The 24977-nt window shown below is 53.9% G+C and overlaps 1 protein-coding gene across 2 annotated transcripts in view; it reads right to left on the bottom strand.

Moving 5' to 3' along the window:
- Nucleotides 1–24977, bottom strand: part of masp1 (mannan-binding lectin serine peptidase 1) — a 239108-nt gene that overhangs the window by 130703 nt on the left and 83428 nt on the right. For both annotated transcript variants that reach the window (XM_038815774.1, XM_038815773.1), the window contains exons 3-6: nt 24005–24182; nt 19353–19484; nt 12928–13124; nt 6417–6564 (exon numbers count right to left, since the gene is read on the bottom strand). In XM_038815774.1, coding sequence (XP_038671702.1) covers nt 6417–6564; nt 12928–13124; nt 19353–19484; nt 24005–24182 — 655 coding nt within the window. The remainder of the gene's footprint in view (nt 1–6416; nt 6565–12927; nt 13125–19352; nt 19485–24004; nt 24183–24977) is intronic.

Genomic DNA, 24977 nt, shown 5'->3' on the forward strand with positions numbered 1-24977 from the left:
CATCACCACCTAAACCCAGAGGTACCAGGCTGAACTCTCCACCTAAACCCAGAGGTACCAGGCTGCATCTCCACCTAAACCCAGAGGTACCAGGCTGAACTCTCCGTCTAAACACAGGGGTACCAGGCTGCATCTCCACCTAAACCCAGAGGTACCAGGCTGCATCTCCACCTAAACCCAGAGGTACCAGGCTGCATCTCCACCTAAACCCAGAGGTACCAGGCTGAACTCTGCCTAAACCCAGAGTTACCAGGCTGCATCTTCACCTAAACCCAGAGGTACCAGGCTGCATCACCACCTAAACCCAGAGGTACCAGGCTGAACTCTCCACCTAAACCCAGAGGTACCAGGCTGCATCTCCACCTAAACCCAGAGGTACCAGACTGAACTCTCCGCCTAAACCCAGAGGTACCAGGCTGCATCTCCGTCTAAACCCAGAGGTACCAGGCTGAACTCTGCCTAAACCCAGAGGTACCAGGCTGCATCTCCACCTAAACCCAGAGGTACCAGGCTGCATCTCCGCCTAAACCCAGGGGTACCAGGCTGCATCTCCGCCTAAACCCAGAGGTACCAGGCTGAACTCTGCCTAAACCCAGAGGCACCAGGCTGCATCTCCACCTAAACCCAGAGGTACCAGGCTGCATCTCCGCCTAAACCCAGAGGTACCAGGCTGCATCTCCGCCTAAACCCAGAGGTACCAGGCTGAACTCTGCCTAAACCCAGAGGTACCAGACTCAACTCTCCACCTCAACCCAGAGGTACCAGGCTGAACTCTCCACCTAAACCCAGAGGTACCAGGCTGCGTCTCCGCCTAAACCCAGAGGTACCAGGCTGCATCTCCACCTAAACCCAGAGGTACCAGGCTGCATCTCCACCTAAACCCAGAGGTACCAGGCTGCATCTCCACCTAAACCCAGAGGTACCAGGCTGAACTCTCCACCTAAACCCAGAGGTACCAGGCTGAACTCTCCACCTAAACCCAGAGGTACCAGGCTGCATCTCCACCTAAACCCAGAGGTACCAGGCTGAACTCTCCACCTAAACCCAGAGGTACCAGGCTGAACTCTCCACCTAAACCCAGAGGTACCAGGCTGCATCTCCGCCTAAACCCAGAGGTACCAGGCTGCATCTCCGCCTAAACCCAGAGGTACCAGGCTGAACTCTCCACCTAAACCCAGAGGTACCAGGCTGAACTCTCCACCTAAACCCAGAGGTACCAGGCTGCGTCTCCACCTAAACCCAGAGGTACCAGGCTGAACTCTCCACCTAAACCCAGAGGTACCAGGCTGCATCTCCGCCTAAACCCAGAGGTACCAGGCTGAACTCTCTGCCTAAACCCAGAGGTACCAGGCTGCATCTCCACCTAAACCCAGAGGTACCAGGCTGAACTCTCCACCTAAACCCAGAGGTACCAGGCTGAACTCTCCACCTAAACCCAGAGGTACAGGCTGCATCTCCACCTAAACCCAGAGGTACCAGGCTGAACTCTCCACCTAAACCCAGAGGTACCAGGCTGCATCTCCGCCTAAACCCAGAGGTACCAGGCTGAACTCTCCACCTAAACCCAGAGGTACCAGGCTGAACTCTCCACCTAAACCCAGAGGTACCAGGCTGCATCTCCGCCTAAACCCAGAGGTACCAGGCTGCATCTCCGCCTAAACCCAGAGGTACCAGGCTGAACTCTCCACCTAAACCCAGAGGTACCAGGCTGAACTCTCCACCTAAACCCAGAGGTACCAGGCTGCGTCTCCGCCTAAACCCAGAGGTACCAGGCTGCATCTCCACCTAAACCCAGAGGTACCAGGCTGCATCTCCACCTAAACCCAGAGGTACCAGGCTGCATCTCCGCCTAAACCCAGAGGTACCAGGCTGAACTCTCTGCCTAAACCCAGAGGTACCAGGCTGCATCTCCACCTAAACCCAGAGGTACCAGGCTGAACTCTCCACCTAAACCCAGAGGTACCAGGCTGAACTCTCCACCTAAACCCAGAGGTACCAGGCTGCATCTCCACCTAAACCCAGAGGTACCAGGCTGAACTCTCCACCTAAACCCAGAGGTACCAGGCTGAACTCTCCACCTAAACCCAGAGGTACCAGGCTGCATCTCCGCCTAAACCCAGAGGTACCAGGCTGCATCTCCGCCTAAACCCAGAGGTACCAGGCTGCATCTCCGCCTAAACCCAGAGGTACCAGGCTGCATCTCCACCTAAACCCAGAGCTACCAGGCTGAACTCTCCACCTAAACCCAGAGGTACCAGGCTGCATCTCCGCCTAAACCCAGAGGTACCAGGCTGAACTCTCTGCCTAAACCCAGAGGTACCAGGCTGCATCTCCACCTAAACCCAGAGGTACCAGGCTGCATCTCCACCTAAACCCAGAGGTACCAGGCTGCATCTCCACCTAAACCCAGAGGTACCAGGCTGAACTCTCCACCTAAACCCAGAGGTACCAGGCTGCATCTCCGCCTAAACCCAGAGGTACCAGGCTGCATCTCCACCTAAACCCAGAGGTACCAGGCTGAACTCTCTGCCTAAACCCAGAGGTACCAGGCTGAACTCTCCACCTAAACCCAGAGGTACCAGGCTGAACTCTCCACCTAAACCCAGAGGTACCAGGCTGCATCTCCGTCTAAACCCAGGGGTACCAGGCTGCATCTCCACCTAAACCCAGAGGTACCAGGCTGCATCTCCGCCTAAACCCAGAGGTACCAGGCTGAACTCTCTGCCTAAACCCAGAGGTACCAGGCTGCATCTCCGCCTAAACCCAGAGGTACCAGGCTGAACTCTCCACCTAAACCCAGAGGTACCAGGCTGCATCGCCACCTAAACCCAGAGGTACCAGGCTGAACTCTCCACCTAAACCCAGAGGTACCAGGCTGAACTCTCCACCTAAACCCAGAGGTACCAGGCTGCATCTCCGCCGAAACCCAGAGGTACCAGGCTGAACTCTCCGCCTAAACCCAGAGGTACCAGGCTGCATCTCCGCCTAAACCCAGAGGTACCAGGCTTCATCTCCGCCTAAACCCAGAGGTACCAGACTGAACTCTGCCTAAACCCAGAGGTACCAGGCTGCATCTCCGCCTAAACCCAGAGGTACCAGGCTTCATCTCCGCCTAAACCCAGAGGTACCAGGCTGAACTCTGCCTAAACCAGAGGTACCAGGCTTCATCTCCGCCTAAACCCAGAGGTACCAGGCTGAACTCTGCCTAAACCCAGAAGTACCAGGCTGCATCTCCGCCTAAACCCAGAGGTACCAGACTGAACTCCACCTAAACCCAGAGGTACCAGGCTGCATCTCCGCCTAAACCCAGAGGTACCAGGCTGCATCTCTGCCTAAACCCAGAGGTACCAGGCTGCATCTCCGCCTAAACCCAGAGGTACCAGACTGAACTCTCCGCCTAAACCCAGAGGTACCAGGCTGCATCTCCGCCTAAACCTAGGGGTACCAGGCTGCATCTCCACCTAAACCCACAGGTACCAGGCTGAACTCTCTGCCTAAACCCAGAGGTACCAGGCTGCATCTCCACCTAAACCCAGAGGTACCAGGCTGAACCCTCCACCTAAACCCAGAGGTACCAGGCTGCATCTCCACCTAAACCCAGAGGTACCAGGCTGCATCTCCACCTAAACCCAGAGGTACCAGGCTGCATCTCCGCCTAAACCCAGAGGTACGAGGCTGCATCTCTGCCTAAACCCAGAGGACCAGGCTGAACTCTCCGCCTAAACCCAGAGGTACCAGGCTGAACTCTCTGCCTAAACCCAGAGGTACCAGGCTGCATCGCCACCTAAACCCAGAGGTACCAGGCTGAACTCTCCACCTAAACCCAGAGGTACCAGGCTGCATCTCCGCCTAAACCCAGAGGTACCAGGCTGCATCTCCGCCTAAACCCAGAGGTACCAGGCTGCATCTCCACCTAAACCCAGAGGTACCAGGCTGAACTCTCCACCTAAACCCAGAGGTACCAGGCTGCATCTCCACCTAAACCCAGAGGTACCAGGCTGCATCTCCGCCTAAACCCAGAGGTACCAGGCTGAACTCTCCACCTAAACCCAGAGGTACCAGGCTGAACTCTCTAACTAAACCCAGAGGTACCAGGCTGCATCTCCGCCTAAACCCAGAGGTACCAGGCTGCATCTCCGCCTAAACGCAGAGGTACCAGGCTGAACTCTCTGCCTAAACCCAGAGGTACCAGGCTGCATCTCCGCCTAAACCCAGAGGTACCAGGCTGAACTCTCCGCCTAAACCCAGAGGTACCAGGCTGAACTCTCTGCCTGAACCCAGAGGTACCAGGCTGAACTCTGCCTAAACCCAGAGGTACCAGGCTGAACTCTCCACCTAAACCCAGAGGTACCAGGCTGCATCTCCACCTAAACCCAGAGGTACCAGGCTGCATCTCCGCCTAAACCCAGGGGTACCAGGCTGCATCTCCGCCTAAACCCAGAGGTACCAGGCTGAACTCTCCGCCTAAACCCAGAGGTACCAGGCTGCATCTCCACCTAAACCCAGAGGTACCAGGCTGCATCTCCGCCTAAACCCAGGGGTACCAGGCTGAACTCTCTGCCTAAACCCAGAGGTACCAGGCTGAACTCTGCCTAAACCCAGAGGTACCAGGCTGCATCTCCACCTAAACCCAGAGGTACCAGGCTGAACTCTCCGCCTCAACCCAGAGGTACCAGGCTGCATCTCCACCTAAACCCAGAGGTACCAGGCTGAACCCTCCACCTAAACCCAGAGGTACCAGGCTGCATCTCCACCTAAACCCAGAGGTACCAGGCTGCATCTCTGCCTAAACCCAGAGGTACCAGGCTGCATCTCCGCCTAAACCCAGAGGTACCAGGCTGAACTCTCCACCTAAACCCAGAGATACCAGGCTGAACTCTCCACCTAAACCCAGAGGTACCAGGCTGAACTCCACCTAAACCCAGAGGTACCAGGCTGCATCTCCACCTAAACCCAGAGGTACCAGGCTGCATCTCCGCCTAAACCCAGAGGTACCAGGCTGCATCTCCGCCTAAACCCAGAGGTACCAGGGTGCATCTCCGCCTAAACCCAGAGGTACCAGGCTGCATCTCCGCCTAAACCCAGAGGTACCAGGCTGCATCTCCGCCTAAACCCAGAGGTACCAGGCTGAACTCTCTGCCTAAACCCAGAGGTACCAGGCTGCATCTCCACCTAAACCCAGAGGTACCAGGCTGAACTCTCCACCTAAACCCAGAGGTACCAGGCTGCATCTCCGCCTAAACCCAGAGGTACCAGGCTGAACTCTCTGCCTAAACCCAGAGGTACCAGGCTGCATCTCCACCTAAACCCAGAGGTACCAGGCTGAACTCTCCACCTAAACCCAGAGGTACCAGGCTGCATCTCCGCCTAAACCCAGAGGTACCAGGTTGCATCTCCACCTAAACCCAGAGGTACCAGGCTGAACTCTCCACCTAAACCCAGAGGTACCAGGCTGCATCTCCACCTAAACCCAGAGGTACCAGGCTGAACTCTCTGCCTAAACCCAGAGGTACCAGGCTGCATCTCCACCTAAACCCAGAGGTACCAGGCTGCATCTCCACCTAAACCCAGAGGTACCAGGCTGAACTCTCTGCCTGAACCCAGAGGTACCAGGCTGCATCTCCGCCTAAACCCAGAGGTACCAGGCTGAACTCTCTGCCTAAACCCAGAGGTACCAGGCTGCATCTCCGCCTAAACCCAGAGGTACCAGGCTGAACTCTGCCTAAACCCAGAGGTACCAGGCTGCATCTCCGCCTAAACCCAGAGATACCAGGCTGAACTCTCCACCTAAACCGAGAGGTGCCAGGCTGCATCTCCGCCTAAACCCAGAGATACCAGGCTGAACTCTCCACCTAAACCGAGAGGTGCCAGGCTGCATCTCCACCTAAACCCAGAGATACCAGGCTGAACTCTCCACCTAAACCGAGAGGTGCCAGGCTGCATCACCGCCTAAACCCAGAGGTACCAGGCTGCATCTCCACCTAAACCCAGAGGTACCAGGCTGAACTCTCTGCCTAAACCCAGAGGTACCAGGCTGCATCTCCGCCTAAACCCAGGGGTACCAGGCTGAACTCTCTGCCTAAACCCAGAGGTACCAGACTGAACTCTGCCTAAACCCAGGGGTACCAGGCTGAACTCTCTGCCTAAACCCAGAGGTACCAGACTGAACTCTGCCTAAACCCAGAGGTACCAGGCTGCATCTCCACCTAAACCCAGAGGTACCAGGCTGCATCTCCACCTAAACCCAGAGCTACCAGGCTGAACTCTCCACCTAAACCCAGAGGTGTGGGACCGTCAGTAGAAAGGTCCCTGGGGATTACCCATGAAGTCATCGCGCAATGAGAGATCAGGAAAGGTGAAGAGAACGATGGTAACGATGAGAAAAACCCTTTGCCCACAGAGACCCGTGTACCTACCGACTGACTTGAATGTCACCTTCCAGCCCTGGTTATCGCCCGAATCGTCACTGTGGAAGAGGATCAGAACATCGCTGCTGTTTGTGTTGATCGTGTCAGGAGCCTTATCTCCACAAAAAGGGCCAAACTCACTCAATCCGGCTTTAATCTGCAGCACAGAAACACAAACCCTCAGATAGGCAATGAGAAACCCAAACTGGTCAGAGAAACCAAACCCTGGTGGACAACCTCATCACCAAACACGAATAAATCACCAAGAAAAGATGCTGCAATGTCCATCACGCAGGCCGGCATTATCCCAGCGGCTCTATCCCGGCGGCATTATCCCGGCGGCTCTATCCCGGCGGCTCTATCCCGGGGGCTCTGTCCCGGCGGCTCTGTCCCGGCGGCTCTGTCCCGGGGGCTCTGTCCCGGCGGCTCTATCCCGGCGGCTCTATCCCGGCGGCTCTATCCCGGGGGCTCTATCCCGGGGGCTCTATCCCGGCGGCTCTATCCCGGCGGCTCTATCCCGGCGGCTCTATCCCGGCGGCTCTATCCCGGCGGCATTATCCCGGCGGCTCTATCCCGGCGGCTCTATCCCGGCGGCTCTATCCCGGCGGCTCTATCCCGGCGGCTCTATCCCGGCGGCTCTATCCCGGCGGCTCTATCCCGGCGGCTCTATCCCGGCGGCTCTATCCCGGCGGCTCTATCCCGGCGGCTCTATCCCGGCGGCTCTATCCCGGCGGCTCTATCCCGGCGGCTCTATCCCAGCGGCTCTATCCCAGCGGCATTATCCCAGCGGCATTATCCCAGCGGCATTATCCCAGCGGCTCTATCCCGGGGGCTCTATCCCGGGGGCTCTATCCCGGCGGCTCTATCCCGGGGGCTCTATCCCGGCGGCTCTATCCCGGCGGCTCTATCCCGGCGGCTCTATCCCGGCGGCTCTATCCCGGCGGCTCTATCCCGGCGGCTCTATCCCGGCGGCTCTATCCCGGCGGCTCTATCCCGGCGGCTCTATCCCGGCGGCTCTATCCCGGGGGCTCTATCCCGGCGGCTCTATCCCGGCGGCTCTATCCCGGGGGCTCTATCCCGGGGGCTCTATCCCGGGGGCTCTATCCCGGGGGCTCTATCCCGGGGGCTCTATCCCGGCGGCTCTATCCCGGGGGCTCTATCCCGGGGGCTCTATCCCGGCGGCTCTATCCCAGCGGCTCTATCCCGGGGGCTCTATCCCGGCGGCTCTATCCCGGCGGCTCTATCCCAGCGGCTCTCTCCCAGCGGAACTTTGCAATGGAATTTAACAAAGGGTCAGTACTGAGGGAGTGCAGCACTGTCAGAGGGTCAGTAATGAGGGAGTGCTGCACTGTCAGAGGGTCAGTACTGAGGGAGTGCCACACTGTCAGAGGGTCAGTACTGAGGGAGCGCCGCACTGTCAGAGGGTCAGTACTGAGGGAGCCGCACTGTCAGAGGGTCAGTACTGAGGGAGTGTCGCACTGTCAGACGGTCAGTACTGAGGGAGTGCCGCACTGTCAGAGGGTCAGTACTGAGGGAGTGCCGCACTGTCAGAGGGTCAGTACTGAGGGAGTGCCGCACTGTCAGAGGGTCAGTCCTGAGGGAGTGCTGCACTGTCAGAGGGTCAGTACTGAGGGAGTGCTGCACTGTCAGAGAGTCAGTACTGAGGGAGTGCCGCACTGTCAGAGGGTCAGTACTGAGGGAGCGCTGCATTGTCAGAGGGTCAGTACTGAGGGAGTGCTGCACTGTCAGAGGGTCAGTACTGAGGGAGTGCTGCACTGTCAGAGGGTCAGTACTGAGGGAGTGCTGCACTGTCAGAGGGTCAGTACTGAGGGAGCGATGCATTGTCAGAGGGTCAGTACTGAGGGAGTGCTGCACTGTCAGAGGCTCAGTACTGAGGGAGTGCTGCACTGTCTGAGGGTCAGTACTGAGGGAGTGCCGCACTGTCAGAGGCTCAGTACTGAGGGAGTGCCACACTGTCAGAGGGTCAGTACTGAGGGAGTGCTGCACTGTCAGAGGGTCAGTACTGAGGGAGTGCTGCACTGTCAGAGGGTCAGTACTGAGGGAGTGCTGCACTGTCAGAGGGTCAGTACTGAGGGAGCGCCGCACTGTCAGAGGGTCAGTACTGAGGGAGTGCTGCACTGTCAGAGGGTCAGTACTGAGGGAGTGCTGCACTGTCAGAGGGTCAGTACTGAGGGAGTGCTGCACTGTCAGAGGGTCAGTACTGAGGGAGTGCCGCACTGTCAGAGGGTCAGTACTGAGGGAGCGCCGCACTGCCAGAGGGTCAGTACTGAGGGAGTGCTGCACTGTCAGAGGGTCCGTACTGAGGGAGTGCTGCCCTGTCAGAGGGTCAGTACTGAGGGAGCCGCACTGTCAGAGGGTCAGTACTGAGGGAGTGCTGCACTGTCACAGGGTCAGTATTGAGGGAATGCCGCACTGTCAGAGGGTCAGTACTGAGGGAGTGCTACACTGTCAGAGAGTCAGTACGGAGGGAGTGCTGCACTAGAGAGGTTATGCTGCAATTGTATAAGGTGTTAGTGAGGCCACACCTGGAGTATTGTGTTCAGTTTTGGTCTCCTTACCTGAGAAAGGACGTACTGGCGCTGGAGGGTGTGCAGAGGAGATTCACTATGTTAATCCCAGAGCTGAAGGGGTTGGATTACGAGGAGAGGTTGAGTACACAGGGACTGTACTCATTGGCATTTAGAAGGATGTGGGGGGATCTTATAGAAACATATAAAATTATGAAGGGAATAGATAGGATAGATGCGGGCAGGTTGTTTCCACTGGCGGGTGAAAGCAGAACTAGGGGGCATAGCCTCAAAATAAGGGGAAGTAGATCTACGACTGAGTTTAGGAGGAACTTCTTTACCCTAAGGGTTGTGACTCTATGGAATTCCTTGTCCAGTGAAGCAGCTGAGGCTCCTTCATTACATGTTTTTAAGAAAAAGATAGATACTTTTTTGAAGAATAAAGGGATTAAGGGTTATGGTGTTCAGGCCGGAAAGTGGAGCTGAGTCCACAAAAGATCAGCCATGATCTCATTGAATGGCGGAGCAGGCTCGAGGGGCCAGATGGCCGACTCCTGCTCCTACTCCTTATGTCCGTACTGAGGGAGTGCCGCACTGTCTGAGGGTCAGTACTGAGGGAGTGCCGCACTGTCTGAGGGTCAGAACTGAGGGAGTACTGCACTGTCAGACGGTCAGTACTGAGGGAGTGCTGCACTGTCAGAGGGTCAGTACTGAGGGAGTGCTGCACTGTCAGAGGGTCAGTACTGAGGGAGTGCAGCACTGTCAGAGGGTCAGTACTGAGGGAGTGCCGCACTGTCAGAGGGTCAGTACTGAGGGAGTGCGGCACTGTCAGAGGGTCAGTACTGAGGGAGTGCCGCACTGTCAGAGGGTCGGTACTGAGGGAGTGCTGCACTGTCAGAGGGTCAGTACTGAGGGAGTGCCGCACTGTCAGAGGGTCAGTACTGAGGGAGTGACGCACTGTCTGAGGGTCAGTACTGAGGGAGTGCTGCACTGTCAGAGGGTCAGTACTGAGGGAGTGCCGCACTGTCAGAGGGTCAGTACTGAGGGAGTGCTGCACTGTCAGAGGGTCATTACTGAGGGAGTGCCGCACTGTCAGAGGGTCAGTACTGAGTGAGAGCCGCACTGTCAGAGGGTCAGTACTGAGGGAGTGCCGCACTGTCAGAGGGTCAGTACTGAGGGAGTGCTGCACTGTCAGAGGGTCAGTACTGAGGGAGTGCCGCACTGTCAGAGGGTCAGTACTGAGGGAGTGCCGCACTGTCAGAGGGTCAGTACTGAGGGAGTGCCGCACTGTCAGAGGGTCAGTGCTGAGGGAGTGCCGCACTGTCAGAGGGTCAGTGCTGAGGGAGTGCCGCACTGTCAAAGGGTCTGTACTGAGGGAGTGCTGCACTGTCAGAGGGTCAGTACTGAGGGAATGCCGCACTGTCAGAGGGTCAGTACTGAGGGAGTGCTGCACTGTCAGAGGGTCAGTACTGAGGGAGTGCCGCACTGTCAGAGGGTCAGTGCTGAGGGAGTGCCGCACTGTCAGAGGGTCAGTACTGAGGGAGTGCTGCACTGTCAGAGGGTCAGTACTGAGGGAGTGCTGCACTGTCAGAGGGTCAGTACTGAGGGAGTTCTGCACTGTCAGAGGGTCAGTACTGAGGGAGTGCCGCACTGTCAGAGGGTCAGTACTGAGGGAGTGCTGCACTGTCAGAGGGTTAGTACTGAGGGAGGGCCGCACTGTCAGAGGGTCAGTCTGAGGGAGTGCCGCACTGTCAGAGGGTCAATATTGAGGGAGTGCTCACTGTCACAGGGTCAGTACTGAGGGAGTGCCGCACTGTCAGAGGGTCAGTACTGAGGGAGTGCTGCACTGTCAGAGGGTCAGTACTGAGGGAGCGCTGCACTGTCAGAGGGTCAGTACTGAGGGAGTGCAGCTCTGTCAGAGGGTCCGTACTGAGGCTGCGCTGCCCTGTCAGAGGGTCAGTACTGAGGGAGCCGCACTATCAGAGGGTCAGTGCTGAGGGAGTGCCGCACTGTCAGAGGGTCAGTACTGAGGGAGTGCCGCACTGTCAGAGGGTCAGTACTGAGGGAGTGCCGCACTGTCAGAGGGTCAGTACTGAGGGAGTGCCGCACTGTCAGAGGGTCAGTACTGAGGGAGTGCTGCACTGTCAGAGGGTCAGTACTGAGGGAGTGCCGCACTGTCAGAGAGAGGGTCAGTACTGAGGGAGTGCCGCACTGTCAGAGGGTCAGTACTGAGGGAATGCCGCACTGTCAGAGGGTCAGTACTGAGGGAGTGCCGCACTGTCAGAGGGTCAGTACTGAGGGAGTGCTGCACTGTCAGAGGGTCAGTACTGAGGGAGCTCCGCACTGTCAGAGGGTCAGTACTGAGGGAGTGCTGCACTGTCAGAGGGTCAGTACTGAGGGAGTGCTGCACTGTCAGAGGGTCAGTACAGAGGGAGTGCCGCACTGTCAGAGGGTCAGTACTGAGGGAGTGCTGCACTGTCAGAGGGTCAGTACTGAGGGAGTGCCGCACTGTCAGAGAGAGGGTCAGTACTGAGGGAGTGCCGCACTGTCAGAGGGTCAGTACTGAGGGAATGCCGCACTGTCAGAGGGTCAGTACTGAGGGAGTGCCGCACTGTCAGAGGGTCAGTACTGAGGGAGTGCCGCACTGTCAGAGGGTCAGTACTGAGGGAGCGCCGCACTGTCAGAGGGTCAGTACTGAGGGAATGCCGCACTGTCAGAGGGTCAGTACTGAGGGAGTGCCGCACTGTCAGAGGGTCAGTACTGAGGGACTGCTGCACTGTCAGAGGGTCAGTACTGAGGGAGCTCCGCACTGTCAGAGGGTCAGTACTGAGGGAGTGCTGCACTGTCAGAGGGTCAGTACTGAGGGAGTGCTGCACTGTCAGAGGGTCAGTACAGAGGGAGTGCCGCACTGTCATAGGGTCAGTACTGAGGGAGTGCCGACTGTCAGAGGTCAGTACTGAGGGAGTGCTGCACTGTCAGGGTCAGTACTGAGGAGTGCGCACTGTCAGAGGTCAGTACTGAGGGAGTGCCGCACTGTCAGAGGGTCAGTACTGAGGGAGTGCTGCACTGTCAGAGGGTCAGTACTGAGGGAGTGCTGCACTGTCAGAGGTCAGTACTGAGGGGTGCCGACTGTCAGAGGGTCAGTACTGAGGGAGTGCTGCACTGTCAGAGGGTCAGTACTGAGGGAGTGCTGCACTGTCAGAGGGTCAGTACTGAGGGAGTGCTGCACTGTCAGAGGGTCTATAATGAGGGAGCTGCACTGTCAGAGGTTCAGTACTGAGGGAGTGCCGCACTGTCAGAGGGTCAGTACTGAGGGAGTGCTGCACTGTCAGAGGTCAGTACTGAGGGAGTCCGCACTGTCAGAGGGTCAGTACTGAGGGTGCCGCACTGTCAGAGGGTCAGTACTGAGGGAGTGCCGCACTGTCAGAGGGTCAGTACTGAGGGAGTGCCGCACTGTCAGAGGGTCAGTACTGAGGGAGCGCCACACTGTCAGAGGGTCAGTACTGAGGGAGTGCTGCACTGTCAGAGGGTCAGTACTGAGGGAGTGCCGCACTGTCAGAGGGTCAGTACTGAGGGAGTACTGCACTGTCAGAGGGTCAGTACTGAGGGAGCGCCGCAGTTTCAGAAGGTCAGTACTGAGGGAGTGCCGCACTGTCAGAGTGTCAGTACTGAGGGAGCGCCGCAGTTTCAGAAGGTCAGTACTGAGGGAGTGCCGCACTGTCAGAGGGTCAGTACTGAGGGAGTGCTGCACTGTCAGAGGGTCAGTACTGAGGGAGTGCCTCACTGTCAGAGGGTCAGTACTGAGGGAGTGCTGCACTGTCAGAGGGTCAGTACTGAGGGAGTGACGCACTGTCAGAGGGTCAGTACTGAGGGAGCGCTGCATTAATATATCAAAGGACTTCAATCCGTGTTAATCCCATATACAGTTTGATCTGATAACTGAGGCCTTTCTGAGATGTTACATGTTACTGGGCAGAGACGATGCTGCTCACCTTTATATAATCATAGGGGCAGGGAACATCTGGGTGGTCTTCTAAATCAAAGATCTCAGCAAACTCCAAAGAAATGGTGAAGCCTTCCTCCAGTTCAATCCGGTACAGACAGTCGGTGCTTTTGGGATATGGATTGGGATAGTCTGGGCTGCTGATGACTCCGGACTTTTCCGTGAACACATTGTCATTGCACTCAACTTGGGAGAAATGAAAACAAGCATTTGGTCAAAAATGGATTTGCTGCGACAGAAAGGAAAGCAGAAATTTCCCAACAACCTGCGGAACTCCCAAATCTGCTGGTGACACTAAACTGGGAAATAGATTCAAAACTGAGGGTGATTGTCACAACCTCGAGGGAGGTGCAGACAGCTTTGTGACAGAGAGACAAACTGCAGGTGAAAGTGAGCAGAGAGAATGATTTGGAAAATGATGAACGAGGAGCAGCTTTGTGAAGAAAATTGTATTTTATAAATCTCTGCTTTTATCTCCTTTGGGATATACGGCTCAATCTGGGCTCCCGACGTTAGCAGAGAAACGCTGTCAGCGAGTTGTTGTGATCGGCAAAGGGCTGCCGGAAATGCCGGAGCAAGCAGATTCAATAAGACATTTCCCAAGGGGGAGAGTTCAATATTGAAGGAGGTCGCACGCCCTATCACGCTGGAGTGAGGGATTGAGATCAACTCGCTAGCTACTCCCAAAATCATGGGCTGAATATTATCAGTTGTGCTGTAATTTAGCGCAACATAATTACACACAGCAGTGTGAGTAAGTGTGCATGGTTAGGGTGTACTGAGTGGGGTCTGACTGTGCACTTATTGTGAGTGTATACAGTCAGGGAGTGTGAGTGTGTACAGTGAGTGCGTGAGTGATTGACTGAGCGTGAACAGTAAATGAGAGAGTCAGTGAGAGCGAGTGTACACAGTCAGTGAGTGTGAGTGTACACAGTCAGTGAGAGTGAGTGTACACAGTCAGAGAGTGAGTGTACACAGACAGTGAGAGCGAGTGTACACAGTCAGTGAGAGTGAGTGTACACAGTCAGTGAGAGTGAGTGTACACAGTCAGTGAGAGAGTGAGTGTACACAGTCAGTGAGAGCGAGTGTACACAGTCAGTGAGAGTGAGTGTACACAGTCAGTGAGAGCGAGTGTACACAGTCAGTGAGAGCGAGTGTACACAGACAGTGAGAGTGAGTGTACACAATGGGAGAGCGAGTGTACACAGACAGTGAGAGAGTGAGTGTACACAGTCAGTGAGAGTGAGTGTACACAGTCAGTGAGAGTGAGTGTACACAGTCAGTGAGAGTGAGTGTACACAGTCAGTGAGAGAGTGAGTGTACACAGTCAGTGAGAGCGAGTGTACACAGACAGTGAGAGCGAGTGTACACAGACAGTGAGAGCGAGTGTACACAGTCAGTGAGTGTACACAGTCAGTGAGAGCGAGTGTACACAGTCAGTGAGAGCGAGTGTACACAGTCAGTGAGAGCGAGTGTACAGTCAGTGAGAGCGAGTGTACACAGTCAGTGAGAGCGAGTGTACACAGAGTGAGAGCGAGTGTACACAGTCAGTGAGAGAGAGTGTACACAGTCACAGAGAGAGTGAGTGTACACAGTCAGTGAGAGAGTGAGTGTACACAGAGAGTGAGAGCGAATGTACACAGTCAGTGAGAGAGTGAGTGTACACAGTCAGTGAGAGAGTGAGTGTACACAGTCAGTGAGAGAGTGAGTGGACACAGACAGTGAGAGAGTGAGTGTACACAGTCAGTGAGAGAGCGAGTGTACACAGTCAGTGAGAGAGCGAGTGTGCAGTCAGTGAGAGTGAGTGTACACAGTCAGTGAGAGAGCGAGTGTGCAGTCAGTGAGAGTGAGTGTACACAGTCAGTGAGAGAGCGAGTGTACACAGTCAGTGAGAGAGCGAGTGTACACAGTCAGTGAGAGTGAGAGTACACAGAGTGAGAGTGAGTGTACACAGTCAGTGAGAGAGTGAGTGTACACAGTCAGTGAGAGCGAGTGTACACAGTCAGTGAGAGAGTGAGTGTACACAGTCAGTGAGTGTACACAGTCAGTGAGAGAGCGAGTGTACACAGTCAGTGAGAGAGTGAGTGCACAGTCAGTGAGAGAGTGAGTGTACACAGACAGTGAGAGCGAGTGTACACAGTCAGTGAGAGAGTGAGTGTACACAGAGAGTGAGAGAGTGAGTGTACACAGTCAGTGAGAGAGCGAGTGTACACAGAGAGTGAGAGTGAGTGTACACAGTCAGTGAGAGAGTGAGTGTACACAGTCAGTGAGAGAGTGAGTGTACACAGTCAGTGTGAGTGAGTGTACACAGTCAGTGAGAGAGCGAGTGTACACAGTCAGTGTGAGTGAGTGTACACAGTCAGTGAGAGCGAGTGTACACAGTCAGTAAGAGAGTGAGTGTACACAGTCAGTGAGAGAGTGAGTGTACACAGACAGTGAGGGAGTGTACACAGTGAGTGAGTGTACACAGTCAGTGAGTGTACACAGACAGTGAGATGAGTGTACGCAGACAGTGAGAGTGTGAGTGTACACAGTCAGTGAGAGAGTGAGTGTACACAGACAGTGAGGGAGTGTACACAATCAGAGAGTGAGTGTACACAGTGAGGGTACACAGACAGTGGGACAGTGAGTGTACACAGTGAGTGTACACAGTCAGTGAGAGTGAGTGTACACAATGGGAGAGCGAGTGTACACAGTCAGTGAGAGAGTGAGTGTACACAGCCAGTGAGAGAGTGAGTGTACACAGTCAGTGAGAGTGAGTGTACACAGTCAGTGAGAGAGTGAGTGTACACAGACAGTGAGGGAGTGTACACAGAGAGTGAGTGTACACAGTGAGGGTACACAGACAGTGGGACAGTGAGTGTACACAGTGAGTGTACACAGTCAGTGAGAGTGAGTGTACACAATGGGAGAGCGAGTGTACACAGTCAGTGAGAGAGTGAGTGTACACAGCCAGTGAGAGTGAGTGTACACAGACAGTGAGAGAGTGTGTACACAGACAGTGAGGGAGTGTACACAATCAGAGAGTGAGTGTACACAATCAGAGAGTGAGTGAGTGTACACAGTCAGTGAGTGTACACAGACAGTGAGATGAGTGTACACAGTCAGTGAGAGTGAGTGTACACAGACAGTGAGAGTGAGTGTACGCAGACAGTGAGAGAGTGAGTGTACACAGACAGTGAGGGAGTGTACACAATCAGAGAGTGAGTGTACACAGTGAGGGTACACAGACAGTGGGACAGTGAGTGTACACAGTGAGTGTACACAGTCAGTGAGAGTGAGTGTACACAGTGGGAGAGCGAGTGTACACAGTCAGTGAGAGAGTGAGTGTACGCAGACAGTGAGAGAGTGAGTGTACACAGACAGTGAGGGAGTGTACACAATCAGAGAGTGAGTGTACACAGTGAGGGTACACAGACAGTGGGACAGTGAGTGTACACAGTGAGTGTACACAGTCAGTGAGAGTGAGTGTACACAGTGGGAGAGCGAGTGTACACAGTCAGTGAGAGAGTGAGTGTACACAGCCAGTGAGAGTGAGTGTACACAGTCAGTGAGAATGAGTGTACACAGTCAGTGAGAGAGTGAGTGTACACAGTCAGTGAGAGAGTGAGTGTACACAGACAGCGAGAGAGTGTGTACACAGACAGTGAGGGAGTGAACACAATCAGAGAGTGAGTGTACACAATCAGAGAGTGAGTGAGTGTACACAGTGAGTGGGTGAGTGCATACAGTGAGTGAGTGTACACAGTGCGTGCGTGAGTGCACACAGTGAGTGAGTGAGTGCACACAGTGAGTGAGTGAGTGCACACAGTGAGCGAGTGTACACAGACAGTGAGAGTGAGTGTACACAGACAGTGAGAGTGTGCACACAGTGAGCGAGTGTACACAGACAGTGAGAGTGAGTGTACACAGACAGTGAGAGTGAGTGTACACAGACAGTGAGAGTGTGCACACAGTGAGTGAGTGTACACAGTCAGTGAGTGTACACAGTCAGTGAGTGTACACAGTCAGTGAGAGTGAGTGTACAGTCAGTGAGAGAGCAAGTGTACACAGTCAGTGAGAGTGAGAGTACACGGTCAGTGAGTGAGTGAGTGTACACAGACAGTGAGTGAGTGTACACAGACAGTGAGAGAGCGAGTGTACACAGTCAGTGAGAGAGCGAGTGTACACAGTCAGAGAGTGAGCGAGTGTACACAGTCAGTGAGAGAGCGAGTGTACACAGTCAGAGAGTGAGTGTACACAGTCAGTGAGAGAGTGAGTGTACACAGTCAGTGAGAGAGCGAGTGTACACAGTCAGTGAGAGAGCGAGTGTACACAGTCAGTGAGAGAACGAGTGTACACAGTGAGAGTGAGAGTACACGGTCAGTGAGAGAGTGAGTGTACACAGTCAGTGAGAGCGAGTGTACACAGTCAGTGAGAGTGAGTGTACACGGTGAGTGAGTGTACACGGTCAGTGAGAGTGAGTGTACACAGTCAGTGAGAGTGAGTGTACACGGTCAGTGAGAGAGCGAGTGTACACAGTCAGTGAGAGAGCGAGTGTACACAGTCAGTGAGAGAGTGAGTGTACACAGAGAGTGAGAGCGAATGTACACAGTCAGTGAGAGCGAGTGTACACAGTCAGTGAGAGTGAGTGTACACAGTCAGTGAGAGCGAGTGTACACAGTCAGTGAGAGTGAGTGTACACGGTCAGTGAGAGAGTGAGTGTACACAGTCAGTGAGAGAGCGAGTGTACACAGTCAGTGAGAGCGAGTGTACACAGTCAGTGAGAGCGAGTGTACACAGTCAGTGAGAGAGCGAGTGTACACAGTGAGTGAGTGAGTGTACACAGTCAGTGAGAGAGTGAGTGTACACAGTCAGTGAGTGTACACAGTCAGTGAGAGAGCGAGTGTACACAGTCAGTGAGAGCGAGTGTACACAGTCAGTGAGAGCGAGTGTACACAGTCAGTGAGAGCGAGTGTACACAGTCAGTGAGAGCGAGTGTACACAGTCAGTGAGAGCGAGTGTACACAGTCAGTGAGAGCGAGTGTACACAGTCAGTGAGAGAGTGAGTGTACACAGACAGTGAGAGCGAGTGTACACAGACAGTGAGAGCGAGTGTACACAGACAGTGAGAGCGAGTGTACACGGTCAGTGAGAGAGTGAGTGTACACAGTCAGTGAGAGAGCGAGTGTACACAGTCAGTGAGAGTGAGTGTACACAGTCAGTGAGAGAGCGAGTGTACACAGTCAGTGAGAGAGTGAGTGTACACAGTCAGTGAGAGAGCGAGTGTACACAGTCAGTGAGAGCGAGTGTACACAGTCAGTGAGAGCGAGTGTACACAGTCAGTGAGAGCGAGTGTACACAGTCAGTGAGAGTGAGTGTACACAGTCAGTGAGAGAGCGAGTGTACACAGTCAGTGAGAGAGCGAGTGTACACAGTCAGTGAGAGAGAGAGTGTACACAGTCAGTGAGAGAGCGAGTGTACACAGTCAGTGAGAGCGAGTGTACACAGTCAGTGAGAGCGAGTGTACACAGTCAGTGAGAGCGAGTGTACACAGACAGTGAGAGTGAGTGTACACAGTCAGTGAGAGCGAGTGTACACAGTTAGTGAGAGAGTGAGTGTACACAGTCAGTGAGAGTGAGTGTACACAGTCAGTGAGAGAGTGAGTGTACACAGACAGTGAGAGTGAGTGTACACAGTCAGTGAGAGCGAGTGTACACAGTCAGTGAGAGCGAGTGTACACAGTCAGTGAGAGTGAGTGTACACAGTCAGTGAGAGTGAGTGTACACGGTCAGTGAGAGAGCGAGTGTACACAGTCAGTGAGAGTGAGTGTACACGGTCAGTGAGAGTGAGTGTACACAGACAGTGAGAGTGAGTGTACACAGTCAGTGAGAGAGTGAGTGTACACAGTCAGTGAGAGTGAGTGTACACAGTCAGTGAGAGAGCGAGTGTACACAGTCAGTGAGAGCGAGTGTACACAGTCAGTGAGAGCGAGTGTACACAGTCAGTGAGAGTGAGTGTACACAGTCAGTGATTGTACACAGCCAGTGAGTGTACACAGTCAGTGAGTGTACACAGCCAGTGAGTGTACACAGCCAGTGAGTGTACACAGTCAGTGAGAGCGAGTGTACACAGTCAGTGAGTGTACACAGTCAGTGAGTATACACAGTCAGTGAGTGTACACAGTCAGTGAGTGCGAGTGTACACAGTCAGTGAGTGCGAGTGTACACAGTCAGTGAGTGTACACAGTCAGTGAGTGTACACAGTCAGTGAGTGTACACAGTCAGTGAGTGTACACAGTCAGTGAGTGTACACAGTCAGTGAGTGTACACAGTCAGTGAGTGTACACAGTCAGTGAGTGTACACAGTCAGTGAGTGCGAGTGTACACAGTCAGTGAGTGTACACAGTAAAGGTGATTTTGAGTTTAACAATACCTTTGCAGGTCCGATTATCCGAGTGTAAAATGTAGCTAAATCTGCAGGAACAATAATATCCGCCGATGTAATTGTGACAGAAATGGTCACAGACTAAAGCTTCGTCCAGTTTCTCCACACATTCATCGATATCTGAAACAAAATAGCAGTTAATTATCTCCAATTGAACCAGATACACGGACTGGTGATACATCACTGACCGGTGATACATCACTGACCGGTGATACAGCACTGACCGGTGATACAGCACTGACCGGTGATTCAGCACTGACCGGTGATTCAGCACTGACCGGTGATTCAGCACTGACCGGTGATTCAGCACTGACCGGTGATACATCACTGACCGGTGATACATCACTGACCGGTGATACATCACTGACCGGTGATACAGCACTGACCGGTGATACAGCACTGACCGGTGATACAGCACTGACCGGTGATTCATCACTGACCGGTGATACATCACTGACCGGTGATACAGCACTGACCGGTGAAACATCACTGACCGGTGAAACATCACTGACCGGTGATACAGCACTGACCGGTGATACATCACTGACCGGTGATTCAGCACTGACCGGTGATACATCACTGACCGGTGATACATCACTGACCGGTGAAACATCACTGACCGGTGATACAACACTGACCGGTGATACATCACTGACCGGTGATTCAGCACTGACCGGTGATACATCACTGACCGGTGATTCAGCACTGACCGGTGATTCAGCACTGACCGGTGATACAGCACTGACCGGTGATACAGCACTGACCGGTGATTCATCACTGACCGGTGATTCATCACTGACCGGTGATTCAGCACTGACCGGTGATACAGCACTGACCGGTGATACATCACTGACCGGTGATTCAGCACTGACCGGTGATTCATCACTGACCGGTGATACGTCACTGACCGGTGATACAGCACTGACCAGTGATACAGCACTGACCGGTGATTCAGCACTGACCGGTGATTCAGCACTGACCGGTGATTCAGCACTGACCGGTGAAACAGCACTGACCGGTGATACATCACTGACCGGTGATACAGCACTGACCGGTGATACATCACTGACCGGTGAAACATCACTGACCGGTGATACAGCACTGACCGGTGATACAGCACTGACCGGTGATTCAGCACTGACCGGTGAATCAGCACTGACCGGTGATACATCACTGACCGGTGATTCAGCACTGACCGGTGATTCAGCACTGACCGGTGATACAGCACTGACCGGTGATACATCACTGACCGGTGATTCAGCACTGACCGGTGATTCATCACTGGCCGGTGATTCATCACTGGCCGGTGATACAGCACTGACCGGTGATTCAGCACTGACCGGTGATACAGCACTGACCGGTGATACATCACTGACCGGTGATTCATCACTGGCCGGTGAAACATCACTGGCCGGTGATTCAGCACTGACCGGTGATTCAGCACTGACCGGTGATACAGCACTGGCCGGTGATTCAGCACTGACCGGTGATTCAGCACTGACCGGTGATTCAGCACTGACCGGTGATACATCACTGACCGGTGATTCATCACTGACCGGTGATACAGCACTGACCGGTGATACAGCACTGGCCGGTGATTCAGCACTGACCGGTGATTCAGCACTGACCGGTGATTCAGCACTGACCGGTGATTCAGCACTGACCGGTGATTCAGCACTGACCGGTGATTCATCACTGACCGGTGATTCATCACTGACCGGTGATACATCACTGACCGGTGATTCATCACTGACCGGTGATTAATCACTGGCCGGTGATTCATCACTGACCGGTGATTCATCACTGACCGGTGATACAGCACTGACCGGTGATTCAGCACTGACCGGTGATTCATCACTGGCCGGTGATTCATCACTGACCGGTGAAACATCACTGACCGGTGATACAGCACTGACCGGTGATACATCACTGACCGGTGATACATCACTGACCGGTGATACATCACTGGCCGGTGATACAGCACTGACCGGTGATACAGCACTGACCGGTGATACAGCACTGACCGGTGATACAGCACTGACCGGTGATTCATCACTGACCGGTGAAACATCACTGACCGGTGATACAGCACTGACCGGTGATACATCACTGACCGGTGATACATCACTGACCGGTGATACATCACTGGCCGGTGATACAGCACTGACCGGTGATTCAGCACTGACCGGTGATTCATCACTGACCGGTGAAACATCACTGACCGGTGATTCAGCACTGACCGGTGATACAGCACTGACCGGTGATACAGCACTGACCGGTGATTCATCACTGACCGGTGATTCATCACCGACCAATGAAACACTGCGGAAATTTGCCTGGATGTTGCCGGCAGGCTGGAGAGGTTTAGGTTTGAAGGGAATGGACAGACTGGGGATATTTTCCTGGGTGCAGAGTTGGTCCGACTTCCCTCTCATTCCCTCCTCATAAACAGCTTCCCTTCCATCTAAGCCGTCATTGCCCCTCAGCATGCCCCCTCCATCCGTTAAACCACATTCTTCCCTTCAAAACTGGGTGCGCCGCCCATCCTGACCTCTGCTTCCTTTATGCTTTGAACAAAGTCAGCTCCACTCTCAAGTTCTCCGAAAGTTTGTTTGAAATGTTTTGTCAGTTTGCAGACTGATGCCCCTCGCTCGCTCAATTCAATGTCTAATACTCGACTGAGGTCAGTGGAATAACAATCTTTGTGACTGTTATAGCTTCACCGCCCAGTCCAAAACTCTCTGATGATCCTGTGACCCAGCAACCAGGAAACTCTGTTTCTATTCTTCACACTTACTGATTACATCACAGCTAAAATCATACAGTGACAGACCCATACCCACCAGTACTGTACCCCAGTGTTATACAGTGACAGACCCATCCCCACCAGTACTGTACCCCAGTGTTATACAGTGACAGACCCGTCCCCACCAGTACTGTACCCCAGTGTTATACAGTGACAGACCCATACCCACCAGTACTGTACCCCAGTGTTATACAGTGACAGACCCATCCCCACCAGTACTGTATCCCAGTGTTATACAGTGACAGACCCATACCCACCAGTACTGTACCCCAGTGTTATACAGTGACAGACCCGTCCCCATCAGTACTGTACCCCAGTGTTATACAGTGACAGACCCGTCCCCACCAGTACTGTACCCCAGTGTTATACAGTGACAGACCCATCCCCACCAGTACTGTACCCCAGTGTTATACAGTGACGGACCCGTCCCCACCAGTACTGTACCCCAGTGTTATACAGTGACAGACCCATCCCCACCAATACTGTACCCCAGTGTTATACAGTGACAGACCCATCCCCACCAGTACTGTACCCCAGTGTTATACAGTGACAGACCCGTCCCCACCAGTACTGTACCCCAGTGTTATACAGTGACAGACCCGTCCCCACCAATACTGTACCCCAGTGTTATACAGTGACAGACCAATCCCCACCAGTACTGTATCCCAGTGTTATACAGTGACAGACCCATCCCCACCAGTACTGTACCCCAGTGTTATACAGTGACAGACCCATCCCCACCAGTACTGTACCCCAGTGTTACACATTGACAGACCCGTCCCCACTAGTACTGTACCCCAGTGTTATACAGTGACAGACCCGTCCCCACCAGTACTGTACCCAGGTGTTATACAGTGACAGACCCGTCCCCACCAGTACTGTACCCCAGTGTTATACAGTGACAGACCTGTCCCCACCAGTACTGTACCCCAGTGTTATACAGTGACAGACCCGTCCCCACCAGTACTGTACCCCAGTGTTATACAGTGTCAGACCCGTCCCCACCAGTACTGTATCCCAGTGTTATACAGTGACAGACCCCTCCCCACCAGTACTGTACCCCAGTGTTATACAGTGACAGACCCCTCCCCACCAGTACTGTACCCCAGTGTTATACAGTGACAGACCCCTCCCCACCAGTACTGTACCCCAGTGTTATACAGTGACAGACCCGTCCCCACCAGTACTGTACCCCAGTGTTATACAGTGACAGACCCGTCCCCGCCAGTACTGTACCCCAGTGTTATACAGTGACAGACCCATCCCCACCAGTACTGTACCCCAGTGTTATACAGTGACAGACCCATCCCCACCAGTTCTGTACCCCACTGTTACACATTGACAGACCCGTCCCCACCAGTACTGTACCCCAGTGTTATACAGTGACAGACCCGTCCCCACCAGTACTGTACCACAGTGTTATACAGAGACAGACCCGTCCCCACCAGTACTGTACCCCAGTGTTATACAGTGACAGACCCGTCCCCACCAGTACTGTACCCCAGTGTTATACAGTGACAGACCCGTCCCCATCAGTACTGTACCCCAGTGTTATACAGTGACAGACCCGTCCCCATCAGTACTGTACCCCAGTGTTACAGGGACAGACCCGTCCCCACCAGTACTGTACCCCCGTGTTATACAGTGACAGACCCATCACTACCAGTACTGTACCCCAGTGTTATACAGTGACAGACTCTTCCCCACCAGTACTGTCCCCCAGTGTTATCCAATGTTCTCTTTGTTCTTTGATTAAATAACCCACTCCCACCGCCCCATCAAACAACCCACTGTTTGGTTCAGTCTGTACAAGCTTCGTAATCCAGCAACTTACCAATGGCAGTATAATGAGCTTCAAAACCGGTGAAACGCTCCTCATTGGAAAAGTCTGTCTTGAACGTGACACTCATGGTGTTGCTGTTGGTCAGGACAAACTCTCGGCCTGGGATTTCCTCAGTGTCTGTGCGTTCCCTCCCACAGAATGTTTCCAGCAAATCCTCATCAGCTGAGACCTAGAATCAAAAGGCAGATTTTACCACTGCTGCTGAGGAATGGGAAGATCCCATTGTACCTCCTCACTTTCTGACCCCTCAAACATCTTTTTTATCCAAATACAATTGCACCCCATCAGCTTTCAGGACACAAGATCCTCGTTTACTCTGCCACAATTCACATCCTGTCCAGATGAAATATCTTCTGTTCCTCTCCTCTCAGTGTTTGAATGAACCCGTGTCCAGAACCTGGATCGTATCAAACAACAAGCAGAACTGAGATGGAGATGGAGGATCAGTAGGAGACAGGCCACATCACAAGGACAACTTTGGATTGATCCACAATTCCACACGCTTTTGCTAACGGATTTGTTCAAATATGAGTATTTATTTCTCAGCTGATCATGGGGCTGATAGGTTCCTCAGATCCACTTACAGATGACATCACCTTTATTCAGCTCAGCCCAGGTGAGAGGCAGGGGGTTGGGAGGGTCAAACAGACCTCAGTGCCCTTGGATTAGAGCGTACGTGAACCAGTGAGAAATTCTGCTCGTGATCAACATCCAGATCCTCCGGCTGGAGACTGACACCGTGTTATAAGAGGTGGCATTGTTTTTTTTTTCTATAAATTTAGATTACCCAATTATTTTTTCCAATTAAGGGGCAATTTAGCGTGGCCAATCCACCTACTCTGCACATTTTTGGGTTGTGGGGGCGAAACCCACGCAGACATGGGGAGAATGTGCAAACTCCACACGGACAGTGACCCAGAGCCGGGTTCGAACCTGGGACCTCAGCGCCGTGAGGCGGTTGTGC

This window comes from Scyliorhinus canicula, chromosome 13, assembly GCF_902713615.1.
Source record: "Scyliorhinus canicula chromosome 13, sScyCan1.1, whole genome shotgun sequence".
Taxonomy (NCBI): Eukaryota; Metazoa; Chordata; class Chondrichthyes; order Carcharhiniformes; family Scyliorhinidae; genus Scyliorhinus; species Scyliorhinus canicula.